Here is an 18,617-nt window from a genome sequence, read left to right as displayed (position 1 = left end):
ACCTTAGATATCTCAGTCCTGATATAAAAGGCAATACTCCTGTCATAAGCCACACTTCTTTTTATTTCATTTAAGGGAATGTTTAGATAGGTTGAATCTAGAATAAAAATCAGATGTTTTGTAAAGGAAATCTCTCTAAAAAGCTTAGAATGAAAACTTGATTCCTCTCCTTCAGGCAGTAAAAATTACTAGTAGACAAAATTAATAAATTAGTTTCATTTCTGGGTTGCTTCTCTCCTGTTTTGTCCTGAATGAGCTATATGTGCTGTAGTGCTAGCCTTAGACACCAACATTTTAAGTTTACTTTTTTAATTAAATGTATTTCAGTTGTTGAAAACCTGTTTCTCTCACCTTTGACTTTTTGATGAGGAGCCATTTCCCAGGACAGCTTGATTTTTATCCTTGATTTTATCCTTAGGTGTGATGTGGTAGTGTACAGTAAGAGATAGAAAGACTTCTAGGGATTCATAGGCAGCAGTGATCCTTAGTGTCACAAATAAATCAGCCTGATTACAAACAAAAATACTTTCTCATTTTTAGTGTTTTTATAGGAGGCACTGGTACTGTGTATTTCTCTATTACTCATAACACTGCTCCTACTGCCAGTGTTTCTGCTTTTTGTGCAATGGAGTTGTTCATATGTTCAATGTTTGAGAAAAAAATAGACTTGAATACATAAATTAAATCTCCTGTAAGAGATTTTATTAATTCAATTTTCAGATTAAAGTATGCCACCATCTCCTCCCATGTTTCATAGTTTTATAGTTTTTTTTCCACAAAGGTCCTGGTTTTCCTGTTAGCATTTGGGACTCCTGATTCATTTTAAAACATTCCAGATGCTTTATTCACTGACAAATTCCTTTTGAAGAGAATTTTTTTTTCTACCTATTGTACTGTTGAATTTTTATTAAAGCAGAATATGGCAAATGCCCAAAATATTACAAGACAATAAGCCAATCTTGAGTGAATACCTTATTATGGGCAACTTTATATTACTGTTATATGCCAGATTATGTCCTGGTATCTGTTTCTATACTCAGTTTAGTAAAACTGTAAAACATAATAGATGTAACCTTTCCATGTCCCTCCCCTTGTGGCTGTTGCTGCATACTGGTGGGTTAGGTTACTCACTGCTGAACAGCTCAGGCTGCCTGCTTTCATAGGCTGTTCTTTCAGGGGATGCTGAACATTAAATAAAAAATCATCACAAGTGATTGAGGTAGCAGGTTTACTCCTTGCTTTAACAACTAAGAGGACAAAGGATTTGTTGCCAGAACCCAGATCAACCAGACAATTCATGGTTACTCTAGTGCTCTGCTCATATCTCATCATACACAGTTTAAAAATACCTGACCTTCACCTTTTATCATTAGCCTGCTCCGGTAAGAGCAGCTGCACAGCATCTGTATTAGCAAATTATATTATTCATGTTAGCCCTCTGGTTCTAATCCAGTGCAGAAAAGTGACTAATAATAATGGCAGCAAGAAGGCTGTTAAAATGATGCACTTACAAATGTACCTCATTTAGAAAGCCACTGTTTGTAGTCCAGACCCTTCTCATCCATTTCAGCAAAATTGACCAAAATGTAATAATCAAAAAAAAGATAGACAGAAAGACAGGAATTTGATTTAAAAGGCAAATATATAAGTAAGTAAGGGAAAGGGGGTGGGGAAAGTGTGTTTGGGTTCTTACTTTATTTTTGTTTGTTTGGTTTGGTTTTGGTTGGTTGGTTTTTTGGTTTTTTGGGGGTTTTTTGTTGGTTTGTTGGTTTGTTTTTATGTTACATTTGTACATGAGAAAAAGAAACCATATTTCTCCAATATCATGGAATCCTAGAAGGTTTTGGTTGGAAGAGAGATTGGAAGGTCATTGAGTTCCAGTCTCCCTGTCATAGGTAGGGATACCTTCTACTAGATCAGGTTGTTCCAAGGCTCATTGTGATGGGTTGACATTGACTGGTTATCAGGTACCCACCAAGCCACTCCCTGCTCCATCAAGAAACTTGTGGTTTAGGGAGAGGGACACCACTCAGCAATTAGTGTAATTGCAAAAAAAGACTCTTCTTGGTGATATTAATTTACTGCCAATCAAAAAGCACAGGATGATGAGAAACAAGGACAAATCTAAAAGCACCTTTTCCCCTCTCCTCCCTCTCCGCAGTCTCAACTTCACTCCTGAGTGCTTTGCTTTACCACCTGGATAAGCACAGGGGGATGGGGGATGATGGGGTTTGCATTCAGGTACTAGTTTGAAGGCAAACCAGTGGGAGATCCCAAGTCAGAAGTACAATTTAATAGGAAAATTAAAGTAAGTGCAATATTACAGAAACACTGACACTGACAGAGTCTGAATGCGACCTGACACCCTGTGCATCAGGGTGTTGGTATTATCTGATTAAATGGTGGCTGCAGTCCTCTTGAAGTGATAGATGTAGTTCTGTGAAGCAGTGATCCTGTAGAAGGGCTTGATCTTCCTCCAAAGATCCAGTGGTGGTTGTGGAGCTCTTGTCCTCTGGGAATTCAGTGGATAAAGCTGCCTGTTATGTTCCAAACTTCCGATCATATCCAGGTAGGAATCCTTGGATCCTCCTGCTGGGTGGAGCATCTCACAATGGATGATGTAATTTTATCAGTCTTGCAGTGAGACTCAATGGCCCATTAGCAGAAGATATCCCCACGAGTTATCAGGGATGAGTCATGAAGTAGATAAGGAGCACTGCCCTACCTGGTTTTAACAGCTTATGAAGATGGTGATAGAATACATACTTCTGGGTGCATCTTACATTGTAACCTAAGACAGGTTATCACAGAATGTCTCCGCTGTTCCCTCCTCATCCTCTTCATGCTTGCACCAGCGTGGGGTCCTACCCATGGAAGGCAGTCCTCTGTGAACTTCTCCAGTGTGAATTCTTCCCAAGGACCAGCATTCTTCATGGACTGCACCAGCATGCATCCTTTCCATGAGACAGAATCCTTTAGGAGCAGACTGCTCCAGCATGGGTCTCACAAACTGTGACAAAGGGTCACAGTTCCTGCTAGAAAACCTGCTACAATGTGGTCTCCTCTGCACAAGTATTAGTTCCTGCCAGGACCCTGTTCCAGCACTGTCTTTCTGCAAGCTGCAGGTTTCTTCAGGGCACTCCACACACTCCAGTGTGAGGTCCTCTGTGGGCTGAAGGCTGGATGTCTGTGATATGGGCTCCATTATGGTATTCTCCTGTGACTGCAGGGGAATGTCTGCCACAGCATCTGGAACTCTGCCTTCCTTCCCCTACTTCTTCACTGACCTTGGTATCTCACATTTTATTGTTCCTCTCTCCCAGCTTTTATGCAGTACTTCTTACCCTTTCTTAAGTCTGTTATCCCAGAGGTGCTGTCAACATTTCTGATGGGCTCAGCCTTTGCCAGCAGCCCCTCCTACATGGAGGCAGCCTCCGCTCTTAGTTTGCCACATAAACCAAATACAATCGTGTGGGGTGGGCATCCACAACTTCTCTGGGCAGCCTGTTGCAGTGTCTCACTACCCTCATTGTAAAAAATGTCCTTGTTGTATCCAATCTAAATTGATGTTTTCTCATTTGCCCCTTGTCCTGTCACTACAGGCCCTGGAAAACAATCTGCATTTTTCTTATAAGCCTCCTGTATGTATTGGAAGGCTGTAAGAAAGTCTCCCTGCAGCCACCTGTTCTCTAGGATGAAGAATCCAAACTCTCTCTCAGCCTTACTTCACAGAAGAGGGTGGCCCAGGCCCCTGGCTATTTTCATGATCTTTTTCTGGACACACTGAGCAGGTCCATGTCATTTTTGTCCCAGTGGAGACAGTACTCCAGGTGGATTCTCCCAAGAACGAAGTCCGTGGGAGGATCGCCTCCCTTACTCTGCTGGCCAGACTTTTTGTGCAGCCCAGGATATGACTGATTTTCTGGTCTGCAAGTGAGCATTTCCAGTTTATGTCAAATTGTTTATCCTCCAGTATGCCAAGTCCTTCTCTGCAGAGCTGCTCTCAATATCTAAGTCTGTATGGATACTGGGCATAGCTCTGACACACAGGCACAGGATCTTGACATTGTTGAACTTTATGGTGTTCATGTGGGCCCACACCACAACGTGTCCCAAGGTCCCTCTGGATGGCATTCCATCTCTCCAGCAAATTAACCACTCAGCTTGGTGTCATGTGAAAACTTGCACCTGATCCCATCATCTATGTCCTTGACAAAGATATTAAATGCTTCTGGTTGCAGTATGCATCCTTGAGGGACACCACTCATTGCTGAGTTTCACTTGGAGACTGAGCTGCTGATTATAACTCATTGGACATGGCCAATTCCTTGTCCATCTATCCGTCAAACTCGTGTCTCTCTAAATTAGAGGCAAGGAAGTTGTACTTGGATACCGTGTGCCAAAGACATTACAGAAGCTGAGGCTCTCTCTGTAGCTCTCTCACTCCATTGTAGGAGACTACTATCTTAGTCAGGCACAATTTTCCCTTTGTGAAGCCACGCTGGCTGTCTCTAATCACCCCTCTGCCATCCATATGTTTCAGCATAAGTTCCAAGAGGATCTGTTCCATGCTTTTACTGGGCACTGAGGCATGGCTGACCTACTAGTAGTTCCTGGAGGCCTTCTTTTCATCCTTTTTAAAGGAGAATGTGATGCCACTTTTATCCAGTCATTGGAGACTGACTGCTATGACTGTTAAAATATTATTGAGCATGGCTTAGCAGCTACATCTACCAACTCCATCAAGGTTCTGGAATGTAAATGTGGTGCTCATTTTATAAACTAAGATGGTTCCATTCCTGATCTAAATGGTATAGTATATTTGACTGTAATTCAGATAGCAGAATAGGTTTCTGGGGCTCTTGTTTATGTTAAACAAAAATAATAATCTGTATGCAATAACATTAAGCAACCCAGCTGAATATTTTCATTTATTTCTCATTAATAACTGCTTACAGAAAGGAAAGGGGAAATAAAAGACCTTTAGGTTGCAGTAAATGATAGATACATTGTCAAATTTATGTTTTATGCTTTCACCTTTTTGCTATTTCTTGTGATTTTGAATATAAATTTATTCCTGCTCTGAAGTTTTATGCTTGGTATGCTTGGTATGGTTACCTGAAGGTTTCCTAACCCTTTGGTTGGAATGCAGGATTTATATTGCACTGGCAAATTGAGGAAATGGAAACAATTTTATTTTTTGGTTTACAGAAATAGTACAAGATAACCTCATCATAACCAGAGTTCCTCATGCTAAGATACTTGTAAACTCTTAGAGATTGAGTGTATAGACAATTGCTCTGATCATTTTCTTAGCTCTGTATGAATGAAAGACAGGCTCAGTGGTGCCAGTGTGAGACTGCTCCTGATTTAAAGGTTTGTGAAATGAAAGTGCAGTAATTGAGTTCCAATCTAAGTAAACAGCTGTTGAATCATCAAGAATTTTGGGACAGCTTAAAAAACTTCTTGTGAATCCTTGCCTGGCAGGGAAGACTCAGATGTGCATTTTCCTATGTGTGGTCAGGAGTATGCCAAGCTGCTAGCCTCCCATTTACTCGACAGAGGGCCCCTCCTGAGCCTGCTGCACCCTTCCTTGGCCACAGGAAGAGCTGGATCACCCCTCAGGCTCACACACAGCCAGACTTTGCCTACCCAGCCACCAATCCTGCTGGGCTCAGTGTGCAGGGTCCTACATCACCGTGCAGGCACGATCATTAGCTGCAGCATTGATTCATTTACCATCCAGCTGAAGCTCTCTCTTACATCTCTCTTTTCTTCCTGTCTCCCATTTCAGAATGAAGCAAAATGCAGATGTCCACTGGGTAGAAGTGTTAGTTTCAGACAGACATTTTGTACCCCTAATTGTGTAAGTAGTGTCTATATAGGTCCCCTTTTAAGCTAAAGGGAAGAATAATATATCAAGTGTCTATATAAAATGCACAACACATAGCCCAAATAACCTAACTAGTGCTCCAAAGATGTTCTTCACAGCTGTAAGAAAGACACTTAGTTTGAGGAAGTGATATTTCCCACATGCACCATACCAGTCTAATCTCTTTCCTTCTCTGTTTTTTGTTTGGAAGCTGCTTAAATTGACACTACTATTGAGAAAAATCTTCCTGCAACATCAGGCCAAATATTGTTCCTTTACTTTTTCTCAATATATCTTGCTATTCCCAAATAAATGTCTCAGAAATACAATGACATTGCACAGTTAAATGATTAAGAAGATGCATTGTAAAGTGGCTAATTTAATAGGTTTTTAATATCAATGAAACTTTTTTTTTACCACTACCACAAATAAACTGAAATGAGACTATTTACATGGACACACTTGAGAAAAGCTGCTGTAATGGAGGACAGTGTCTCTTTTCAGTACCAAAATGAAAACAGAACTCTGCATTTAGGATCAGGACAGAGTCACCGGTGGCAGTAAATTATTTGAGTTCTGATACTGCAAACAGTTGGATGTGGTCCTTCATGCTTTGTGGGTTGTCATGGTTGTGACAATGTGGTCTGAGAGTCACACTATGCAGACAACTTTGCACTTTGACTCCATTTAGGATTCAGCAGAATGTGGAAAAGTAACTTTTGATTCTTAATTTACTTGGGCTTTTTACTATTTTCTGTAATATTTCTCTGCTACTACCTATGATCAGTTGATACTTCTGGAACATAAGTGTGTGTGCAAGTGGTGGACAAGTGGCACAGAGCAGGACAGTCCTATTAAAGATATTTTTTTTCTTATGTGTTTTGTTTGAAATTCATTGCATTAAAATTTGAAAACCATGTGAAATTTGAAAGGTTAATCTTGGCATTAATTCAGATTCTGTAGTGCAGTGTTACATAATGAACAAATGTATTGTATTATAAGGGAAGTCCCATTTTTCCTTGAATTACCAGTGTCCATTGGAAAAGTATGTGGGACTATCTTGCATTTGCATGGAATGCTTGCTACTGCTTCTTGTCTCATTTGCTGTTGATACTGCCCTTCCATCTTACAAAGTCACACTATGCATACAACATAGTATTCTGCATACAACATAGTATTCTGCATGCATACATTGCATTCTTTAGAGGCTTATTAGAATTCACTATTTCGGCAGGCCTTAAATGCTGAAAAGGAACTCAGACCTCAAACAGTGATCAAAAATTCCATTACATATGTTATCTTAGGAACAAGCTCTTAGTTTGTTACTGAATGTCACCATCAACCACAACAGACTTTAATTAAATACCAAAGATCACAGTAAGCATTGGCTGAGGAAGTAACAGGATGTGCTCAGCTCTGAAATTGTCAGTTCTGCCCTTGGGCATGGTCCTCAGCTCTGGCTGAAGTGGTTACTCCAATAGTGAAACGTGAGAAGTTGTGTTTAATTTTGCATGCAAAAAAAATTGAAATTATTAGATGAAGAGTTGAAAGTTATTAATTTTAAATGCAGTTGAATACGTATTAAGTCTTAAATTCTGTTCCAAGGAAGGATTGCAGTCTCAACTTCTTTTGATGTCCTGTTTAACCTTGAAATTTGCAGTTGAAGAAAAGCTAGAAGACATTACTGATTATTAGAACTGGAGCTTAGATATGTGCGAAATCGATTGTTTTTATGGTTGGGAAAGGTCCTCTTGAAAAAGTAATTTTATTTTTTTCATGAACCAAAAGCTGGTTCTTTACATTTTAACCACAAAATACAGAAGGCAAAAATGTAAATTTTTAGAAGTATCTTTGAGAACAGAGGTAAGTAGGAGGAAATCTGTTAATGAAATCAAACCAATATTATAAAAATGAATAACAAATTTATAAACATTCGATAGATTTTTGGTGGTGGGATTACTAACTGAATACATTTTAGAGCAATGCTGAAACAGAAAAAAAATCTGGTTTTCCAAGAAAGAGCAGGAAAAAGACAAAAAGAAAGACAGCTTTCTGTTTTTGAAGTTGTCTGACAAAATACATAGCAATAGAATACAAAAGGCCTCTTTCTAATTGAATTACAAACTGTGTAATAGTTTAAACTGCAACAGCTGGTCTTATGAAGCTACCATATTCCTTGGAGACATCCTCTTGGATTCTTTTGAGAGTCTTACTAGACCAGTTCAACATTGCATTCTAAGTCTTTGTGCTGAAATAGCAAGATGTATAGCTTAACAGCTCAGGCTTTATTAAACAATAACTAAAGTGAAGGACAGCACATGGTGTTTGTCCATGTATTAATTTGTCTTTAGTAGCATCCTTCTCACTGTCTCAGCTCTGTTCTTTTTTGCTTTAGGCTGTCATATCCTGAAACAGTCACAGCCTTATACACAGCCCCTTGTTTAGTGGGGATTGGAATCACTGGGTAGTTCTGGAGTGCTGCTTCACATTTTAATTAATAAGTTCAGTGTTGATCCTGGGAATACTTACGAGGGTTTCTTCTTGTGGTTGAGGTTTCTCAATACATCCCTGAATTAGGTCGGCAAGGGAAAAAGTAGGGCCTGGGAGGTTTTCTAGGCTTAATGAAGTAACTACAGTTATTTGAGTAACAGTCTTAAACTTGCACCAGAAAAGTACATTACTCTGCAATTGGTCACATGAGCTTGAATTTAGATTATTTTGAATGAGATTGCCAGCTGTGCTTTAGAAACATGTCAAACACCGAATGACTAACTGTCAGCAAAACCCAAGACAATGTATCACTATTTCTTTTTTTTGCGTGGAAAGTTTATATGGTTTCATATGTAGTTGTTTTGCTTCATTGGTCAACAGCACACCAACTAAAATGTCTGTTTCTTTGAAAACATATGGTGTTTATGTATTCTTAGAAAAATTTCAGTTGTGCTAATCCTAAATGCTTTTTTTTTCTATTTAAGTTTCCAAAATACTGTTTTATAGGGTCTTTTTTAGTATAAGCAAAGTAATTGATATTTCTTTCATTTCTTTCAAATGAAAATCTTAATGATTTTCATTTGTTTAAATGGAGATTCCTATAACATTTAAGCATTTGATTAAGAAAGACTTGCTATAAAGCAACTATATCAGAATGTATGGTTTTATAACTCTGGATTCTATGTCTTTCTAAAGGTATTCCACAAGTATATAAACTAAAAAATTCTTTTTAGTAAAATACCTATGCACCTCTGGGTTTTTTATTTTCCATTTTTGAATGGTTAATGTGGAGAATAACATGCTGATTCATATTAGATGTGTTTTATTTTGTAAATATTTTACTTACATCAAAATACTAGTACAAGTTTGCTTTAATAAAGCCCAGGTTAGAGAAATGAGCCTGTTGTCTGATATGTTTGGGTACACACCCTCCTCTCTGGAATAAAATCTCTGCAGTGCAGATATTCTGCATCCCTTTTACGTATCAGATTGTGACAGCTTGAATTGTAATTTTTGAGCATGGTAATTGTTGCACTGCAGCACCATAAAGGTGCACAGGTGGGCAAAGTGAGACCCTTGAAGCCCGCATATGGTCTGATCTCCGATGTATCTCACATTGTGTTTGTGCCTTGAGTAGTGGTGACCTGCAGGAAGGAGAAATCTGAGGTGAGGAGATGATTTGCTCTGGCTTTGAAAGTCTGTTTCGGATGTCTCCGGGTGGGAAACAAAAGCAGGTGCCTTTTGCTTTTCTCATGCAACCTTAGACCATCAGGCTGCCAGAAGCAGCCTTGGTTTGTAGATTTAGTTAGTGTCCATGACATTTGAATCTCTTGGAAATCTTACTTTTTGTCTTTTTTTAATTATTACCTCTATACATTTTGTTTTCCTTTTTTACAGTATTCAGTAACTTCTCTCAAGACCATCCCAGAATTATGTAGAAGGTGTGATTCACAAAATGAAGACAGATCAGGTATGATGCCCATTTTTGTCCACCCATACTATTCTAGGCTTTGTTTAAATCATGTACAGTTTGGCAACAATAACTTCTTGGCAGTGTCCTGTTGTTTTGTTTTTTCTCATTTATGTACAGTGTTCTGGAAACATGAGTTTCTTTTTTTTCAACAGATGTTAGTTCATTAGAAGGAAAGAAAGTTCCAAAAAAGGATTTGGCTGTATACAGATAAATGTAGGGCTTCATCTCAGCAGCTCCAAACCACAGTATGTGCAACAATTTACTTGAAAACCCGAGAAACCATTGGTGACAAGACGTAATAATGTAGGCGCCAATGAAAAAATGTTGGATACATTTACTACCCATATGGCCACGACCAGTCTGAGGGATGATGTTTTGCCAGAGTCTGAAACTGTATCAAGGATGCTACATGATAGAATCTACTCTAAGGCATACTGTAATAGTTAAGATTAAAGCAGAGTTTTTTAGTTTAATAGTGTAAACTAAATGAAGAATCATGGCATATAGATGAGAACCAGCTGGAGACCTTCCCCCTGCCCCCTGACAAAAAGTGCATTCAGCGTTGTTTTTCACTCTGTAAATCAGATTAATCTGCTTTTATTTTTCTCTTCCTGATGGAGGAGAAATGAATTGGTAAGAGAAGCATTTTTGTTGAGCTATGAAAAGTTTATTGTGCTTTTTTGATCTTTTAATTGAACTTTTGTTAATATTGTTTCATCAAGTACTTTTATAACAGAGGCAGGAGATCTGGAATTGATGGGATGATGGGATGATACAAGGGCTTAAGAACCATGCTATATTTCAGCAACTTTTATTTCTATATTTTCTTTCAGACTTTTAAAAATTTCTACTGTGTTTAACTTAAATGAAAACTTTCTGATTGCTACTTCTTCTAACAGAGTTATTAGAGGCCAGGTCACCACATGCCACTGTCCTTGGCAATAAAGAGAAGCAAACCTCTCCTTACAATACTTACTTGAATATTACTTTCACAATACTTACTTGTCTGCACAGGGCACAGCAGTGGTTGCGCACATAGTATTACTTGTTGCAAGCAAGAGCAGGGCAGAAGTGTAATGGGTGAAGACTCTTGATGCACCCCTCTCAAATTACCCTATCTCCTTCTACCCCAGTCTCACCCCATTCTCCCCTCCATCCTCCCTTGCATATTCCCCTCTTTCTTCCCATCCTACCCCTTTACACCCTTCTATCCTTCCCCTATCCCTGTCTCATCCCTATCCCTTTTCTTCTGTCTTCTTCCTTCCTTCTTGCTGGTACTTCCCTGCTTCCTCATCCCTTGCATCCTGACACCTTTCCCCTTTCTTCCAATTACTTCCCACTTCTTCTCCTTTCTTACCCATTCTTACTTCCACTCTCCCTGTTTTCCTGTTGTCACACTGTTGCTCCACACTGTTCTTCTCCCACTCTTCTCTCATTCCTCCTGCCTCCTTCTCTCCCCCTTCCTTGTTTTCACCCACTTCTTCCCCCTTCTGCTCATCCTTCTTCCCTGCCATACTCTATAGCAATCCCTCATTGCTCCCCACATGCTCCCACCATTCTCTCCCATATTCCTCCTCCCTTCTTCTTTCTCCATTTAAAATTAAGGTAGTAGTCATAAAGTGAAATGTAATCCAATAGTAAGGATGAAATATTGGTTATGAGCTCTTCCTTTAGATTGTGGGATGCTGACAGCATCCCGTGTATCTCTCTTGTTCCGTGGTTGCCTCTGCAGATGGACATTTTTTTATTACGGTTTTAATTAAATCAGTACTCATCTATTCCCTTAAAAAGGGGTTGACAGAAGCAAATACAGGGTTTGCTGGAAGACAGTAGTAGCTCTGGGGAGTCCACCAGTAGAAGTTAGTTGCAGATTGGTTAAAAGTACAGAGTAAAAAAGAGGTCTTTTGTACTGATAGTAGTATTGGAAAAGTGGAAATAGTACTAAAAGCTGAGTTTTCTTGCTAGTCAACACTTATTTTGGTGAATTGGAGATAGTACTGAAATATTTTTATTTTTACTCTGTTTATTTACTGAGTAATAATATAGTGCTGAACAGGAGTGTATCACTTTACATGTCTGTACAGATTTGAATATCTCAAGTATCTTGAAATATCAACATAGCTGGATTAGTCAACATTATATAAGGCTCCATTTGATAACTTTTCATAGTTGCTTTTGACACAGTCTTTTGCCTTCCCTATACTGTAGATCATTGAAATAATGATGCCAAAGTATTGATGATGTCTGCTATTTTTAATGAAAATGGATTATATAATAAATCTTTCATACTACAGCATGAAGCATTCATACTAATTTATATCTGCATTCCACTGTTAATTCAAGTAGTTACAAATAGAAAAACTCAGAGGTTTTACAAAGTGCTGATCTAGCTTTTTACCTCTTACTGACTCCTGCTTACTTAGATGTTGCATTTCTCCTTTAAAACAGAGAGGACTATGAAAGTAGCTGTCCAATAATTCTTTTTTCAGAAGAACTAAAAGTTAAGCAAATGTCAACCATAGATAAGACATGTCATAATCTAAAAAAAATTTGTCTGTCATCTTTCTCTTAGGAAAATATTTAGTTCACTGATACAGTTAAGAAAAGATTGTGGAGAAAGTAAGATTCGAATTCCAATACTTGAAAAAATAATTATATATATGTATATATACATATATACATAGGCAACAATTTTCACCAGCAGGATTGTTGGAACAGATATAAACCAGACCCATTTCTTATTATGGAATTACATTTCTTAACTATATGTCTAACAATATGGAAGTGTTACTATTCATTGTTTGCAGATAAGTTTGGTAAATAGCCCTGTCATTCCGATTTTCTTTCCCCCTTTCATGTAAACACTGAATAATAAGTTAGTAACATATGAAAGTATTTGGTTACATTGTTTTCAAATTACTCCAAGCACTTTTAATCCTAGTCAAGTACTGTGTTTAGAAGTCAGTGTGTCTTCTCTAGTATTTCACATAATTCCTTCAGCAGACTTTTTGGGTTTTTTTAACTATTTCTGATGGCCTGTAACTTTTGCTCAGATTACTTGTTCCTTTGGAAAGGGAGGTGTTAGAAAGTTTTCCCAATGTGTAGTTTTTCCTCCCTGAAATGCCACCATTTCCTCCCTTTATTGGAGGGCACTGGCAAGTGGAGTGTATTGTTGGGAAGGTCCTGTTCCTGCCTTGCTCTTCTGCAAGATGTGCATGACAGCCATGAAGCAGCAGAGTCTCCATCCTGTCTCAGAATCAAAGAATCACAAAATATTCTGACTTGGAGGGTGCCCACAAGGATCATCAAAGTCCAACTCCTGGCCCTGTACGGGACACCCCAAGAGTCACCCCACGTGCCTGAGAGCATTGCCCAAACAGTTCTTGAGCTCTGTCAGGTTAGTGCTATGACCACTTCCCTGGGGAGCTGTTCCAGTGCCCAGCCAGCCTCTGGGTGAAGAACTTTTCCTGATATCAAACCTAAACCTCCCCTGACCGAGTTTCATGCCATTCTCCTGAAACCAGTCACTGTCACCACAGAGAAGATCAGTGCCTGCCTCTCTGCTTCCCCTCATGGGGGTACTGCAGAACTGGATTGAGGTCTCTCCTCAGTCTCCTTTTCTCCAGGCTGAGCAGACCAAGTGACCTCAGCCACTCCTCACACGGCTTCACCCCAAGGCCCTTCACCATCCTTGTTACCCTCCTTTGGACCCTCTCTAACAGCTCAGTGTCTTTTTTGTGTTGTGGCACCCAGAACTGCCCCTGGCACTCGAGGCGAGGCTGTCCCAGAGCAGAGCAGAGAAGGACAATCCCCTCCCTTGGGGACTGTCCCTTGCATCAGGCACAGCTGGCCTTGCTGTGCCTGATGCCCCCCAGGACACGGGGCCCTCCTGGCTGCCAGGGGACTGCTGGCTCATGTTCAGCTTGCCATTGACCAGGACCCCCAGGTCCTTTTCCATGGCTCTGCTCTCCAGCCTCTCAGTCTGTCCATTCATCCAGGGTTTCGCCATCTGAGGAGCAGAATGCATCACTTTCCTTTCTTAAGCTTCATACAGTTGGTGATTGCCCAGGCCTCTGATCTGTCAAGGTGTCTCTGCAGGGCCTCTTGTCTTCAGAGAGAGTAACCAGCTACTCCAAATTTGGTATCATCTGCAAACTTCCTTAGTATTCCTTCAAGTTGTGCATCCAAGTCCCTTAAGACTTCTCAGAGTCCTTCTTGGATTTAGGGAATTCTGACTCAGGAAAGTTCCAAGGGATCCTTGGACCCAGTATATGTGTCAGTACCCCCAGATTACAAGGAAAGAGATATAGTATTGGCAAAAAATTGCAGGGAAAATCGTGGTTTATTCACAATAAAGTGATTAAGGGTAATTGTTTTTTCTACAATTGTGCATCAAGATAATGATCTTTTAGGTAGCATAATAACCACTAAGGTGGCCATTATCTCAGCTGTTTAGAGCATGGTGCTAATTAACTCCAAGACTGTGGGTTTAAACCCTGTACAGGCCATTCACTTAAGAACTGGACTCAATGATCCATGTGGATCCCTTCCAATTCAGAATATTCTGTGATTCTGTAATTTTTTTATCTTCAAAGATAAAAAATTAAAGAGTGTGGTTTAGAAATAGACCAAGCTAGCACATTTTTCCTGAAATGAAGTGTTAGCCTGAGTGCCTGTTGATTTCCAGCATTGTTTAATATAGACTGATGAACTGAAACAGAAATCAGTCCTTTATGCTTTTGTTACTAAGCATGAAATTCGTTGTATTCTTTCTGGGCAAATTTTCTAAGGACACTTGAACAATGGTTCAAGACAACAGTGTTAAACAAGCTTCACTGAACCATGTCATTGTTGTAGTATATTCTGTCATCTTTGATGACTTTCAGTTGTCATTAAATGGCTGTTTCAAATGAAGGCAATATACTACTCTAGATCTTTATTCACTGATTGGTAAAAACAAATTCACTTTTAATGTCCAGCAGTTATCTTTCTGCACTGCTTGATTCATTCCCAAAGAAACTGTCATTTGAAAAATTATTCAAAATATTAGTTTTCTAATTGACAAAGATAAATCAATGAGCAGAAAATTTCTGTCTCAATTTCTGTCTCATGCTCTTGGTAATTTTTAGTTGTATGAGAAAATAAAGTAAAATTTGATTTGGAAGCAGTGTTAAAACCATCAATTTCACAGACTTGTATTCTATATTCTATATTCTATATTCGAGACTATACTCCCCAAATATCTCCCAGGTAAATACATCTGAAACAATAAAATACTGATTGGATCATTCCTTGGTAGAATACTGAAGAATTTTCTTAGTAAAAAACAATTGTGCTAGCTGCATATAAGTTATTTTCCTACCAAATTTTTGCATCCCCCCTCTTCTTTTTTCACACATTGTGTGCCAGAATGACCTCTTCTGATTTTTCATTAGAACTTTGTTTGCTGTCTTCCTTTTACGTCCATAGATCACTCTATACAAGAGTAAATCAAATTTATAAATTTCAAAATTTTCTTCGCTTTTTCTTTATTATCTCTTCAAGAATGACAGCTTTTGTGTTATTCTTCCTCAAGCCAAGATAAGAAAAAATATTCATTCATTGAGCCACAAATTGTTTCAATTACCTGGAAAAGATGCACTGTTATTTAAAAGCATTAATTATTATTTACCCTGTATACCCTTCCTTTTTTCTTTAGAGTGACTTGAAATTCCACTTAAATGGGAGCAAACACTCTCCATTTTTATCTGTGCAGGGTTGTTCTTTAATTGAGGTTCTCATGCTATAAGAGTTTATGTTAAAGAACTCCAGTATGTATTCCTGGTACAGGTAATTGATATATTAAAACTGTAAAACAGTGCCACCTTCAGTCAAAATGAATTCAGTTAAATATGAATTTTGTGATATTAATAAAGGAGTAAATAGATCTTTGGATCTGGCTCTGATTATCCACTGATTTGTAAGAGACACCCGTTCCTCTATCACTTGGAGCCCACATTGGTGATTACAAAAATGAGTTTTTGGAAAGTTTTCCTAGTGTAGTCAACACCTCAGCACCTGTATACAAAGTCAGAATCACAATGCTTTATCTTACCTGAATTAATGTGGGTCTTATTTGATTCAAGTCTCTGCTGAAGGCATATCACAAGGAAGAAGCTCAGGCATTTCTTTCAGATGACAGTAAAACTCCAAATATGAAACTTTGTGTAGATTTGCTGCAGGTCCCCTCCTAATATTGTATGAGCATTAAGTTGAAATACTGCATTTTAAAAAGTATGAGCAGTTGACATGCTATTCATAAGCTTTCTTAAAGTAAAACATGATACTGATATTTTCATTAAACTCAGGACAATTTAGAGGCATTTTGGTGTTTGCCATTAGACTGTAAGTATCACAGAAACTGCCTGTCACAAGTGTAAAATTTCATCTGTGCAGGAGGTTATCTTGATGATTGGAGAAAACTCAATTACCCTGTAGTTCTACAGATGGTTGTATACCAGATACTCCACCTCTCACCATGCTCTAGATACAGAGGTGATTGAAAAATACTCTGAAGTCAACAGATGCTTCCTACTGGAAACATGTTATAAGCATCAATTTTGATTCCTGAAAATAGAATCAGGTGGGGATTAAATTAAAATATAAGTTGCTTCCTAGTTGCCCCCTTTTCTGCTTATTTGCCTGCAGTAGTTCTAGGACATCTGTAAGTAAATAAATATATAAGAAAACCTATAAATAAGCCTGCAGGCCTCTAGACTCATTTGCATTTTGTCTTCCTCAGAAAAAAAAATAGAGCACAATGTATGGTGAGGAACTATATCTGCAAATTTGGCCCTTGGGCCCTTGCAGGTTTTTTGCCAGATAAAGTTTTTTTTTTGTGACAAAGAAATACTTTGACATCTCAGGTCTATCAGGCAGCTAACACTTCTTTACCAACGCAAAAGAAGTCTGCAGTTTCTGTATTGCTCGCTCTTTTTGCCTCAGTAATACAACAGTAGAATTATCCAAGTCTCTTTTATTAATGAGTAAAAGTTTGGGAAATAATTTTGACACATAGTTGGGGGAAAAAGATTTTCATCACTTTTTAGGAGTATACCAGAATTATTTGTCAGATTCTGGAATCAAACTAGCTGCTCCACATTCTAGCCCTCTGCCTTAAACTCAGGCCATCTTTTACTGTTGTTTATAAAACAATCAAACAGTATTTATTTGACCCAGACTTTTAATGGCCCCTGTCTGAGTTCATAAGTATGGAGGGATGAGCAAGAGGCTTTTCCTCTGGAGCAGCTGTTTAAGACTACTCAGCATAACTCCTGCTGTGCTGATGCTTTGGGAGCTATAGGCAACATTTGCTTTTGCTTCTTCGGGGAACAAGCATCTGAAAGCAGAAAGAAAGAGATTCAAGCCATGTCCCAGTCCACTCCAGGCTATGGCTGCAGTGTCATGGAGAGGGAAATCATGCTCTAACAGCCTAAGGACTGATGCAGCTCCCAAGGAGTAAATGGCACAAAGAAATACTATGTCTGCTAGTCTGACTTTGTTTCATCCCTTCAGCTATATGATTAAATGCTATGTTCTAATCCTTTATTAAAAATAGTGGAAATTCATCATCTCAGTTAAGTGAAGAGGATGATTTTAAGTCAGTAAAAATATTGCTAACTGGTTTTGGTGTTCCAGTTTAGTTCTTTTTCCCTGGAAAAGCTGTGTTTGTAAGGAGATGTTGATAAAAAATACAATGAAAAATGGAAGTACCATACTCTGCTCTAACTTTAATGAAAGAAAGGAGAAGTACATGACTTCACAATTGTCTGAGGCAGATTTGTAACAAACATCATTGCTTCTTCTCAGTGCCTGATTTTACAGTTTGGTCACCAGTGGTTTATGTAAATGCATGTTATTAAAGTAAAAAGCAGAGAAAGTGAAGCAGCAAAATAAATGTAAACTTAAATAAAGTGACGACAAACAAAATGCTGATGCCTTTTCCTCTGTCTAGACCCCTGTGTTGAAAGCAGTGTTTTCATAAAACTCAGACAGAATTGATTTCCATACTGAGTGCTTAATAGTTCCTGTCAGAACAAAACAGCTGGGAAACATATGGTATCCATTTCCCAGTATCACTTGGAAAAAATTTCACATGTAAATAAAACCAACATAAAAGTGTAGGCCTTTGAACCTAGAATCTTATACAATACATAAATAAGTCAGTACAGTGCATTCTTTGTATTGGCCCACTAAGTTACATGCCTTTTGATTATTATTATTTTTATTTCTTCTTCAGAAATGTTTTCTTAAGCACTTCCAAAAGTATTACTGTAATTTTCAGACATCCATAACTACTAAGCCATACTAATCTTTTGCTTCAGATATTAATGTTGCACTGAAAGTGTATATATCTGTTTCCTTAGGAAGGTGTACATGGCAAATTGTGTGTTTTGACCACAAATTAGATCCCACTGATATGCAGTTAGCACATGTTATAAATCTACTTTGTTTAAACAGTGTTCTTGACTTTCAGACTGCATTAACTCTTAGTGTACATTGAAAGGGGCATAGTAACTGCCTAAATGCTTTTGTGGTTTTAGTGCTGTCCCTCAACTGAAAATACCAAGAGAAAGAAAACCATTTGCCAGAATTCCACTTACTATGAAGATCATCCATATTACAGATGGGACTATTTCTGAAAGAGTACAAATTCAGTAGGATTGAGTTCAAGTTCAGTAGAATTAAGAGTTCAGTTGACTTGAGCTCCTTCCCTTTTCTCAAGTCAGATTCACTACTCAA

At 38.5% G+C, this 18,617-nt stretch overlaps 1 protein-coding gene across 2 annotated transcripts in view; it reads left to right on the top strand.

Annotated features, from left to right (window-relative positions):
* Window positions 1–18,617, top strand: part of SNCAIP (synuclein alpha interacting protein) — an 86,901-nt gene that overhangs the window by 34,664 nt on the left and 33,620 nt on the right. For both annotated transcript variants that reach the window (XM_066569578.1, XM_066569577.1), the window contains exon 3: window positions 9,761–9,833. In XM_066569578.1, the coding sequence (XP_066425675.1) occupies window positions 9,761–9,833 (73 nt within the window). The remainder of the gene's footprint in view (window positions 1–9,760; window positions 9,834–18,617) is intronic.

Source organism: Molothrus aeneus, chromosome Z (assembly GCF_037042795.1).
Source record: "Molothrus aeneus isolate 106 chromosome Z, BPBGC_Maene_1.0, whole genome shotgun sequence".
Lineage (NCBI taxonomy): Eukaryota > Metazoa > Chordata > Aves > Passeriformes > Icteridae > Molothrus > Molothrus aeneus.
Note: the sequence above shows the minus strand (reverse complement) of the source record. Positions and strands in the feature narration are given on the sequence as shown.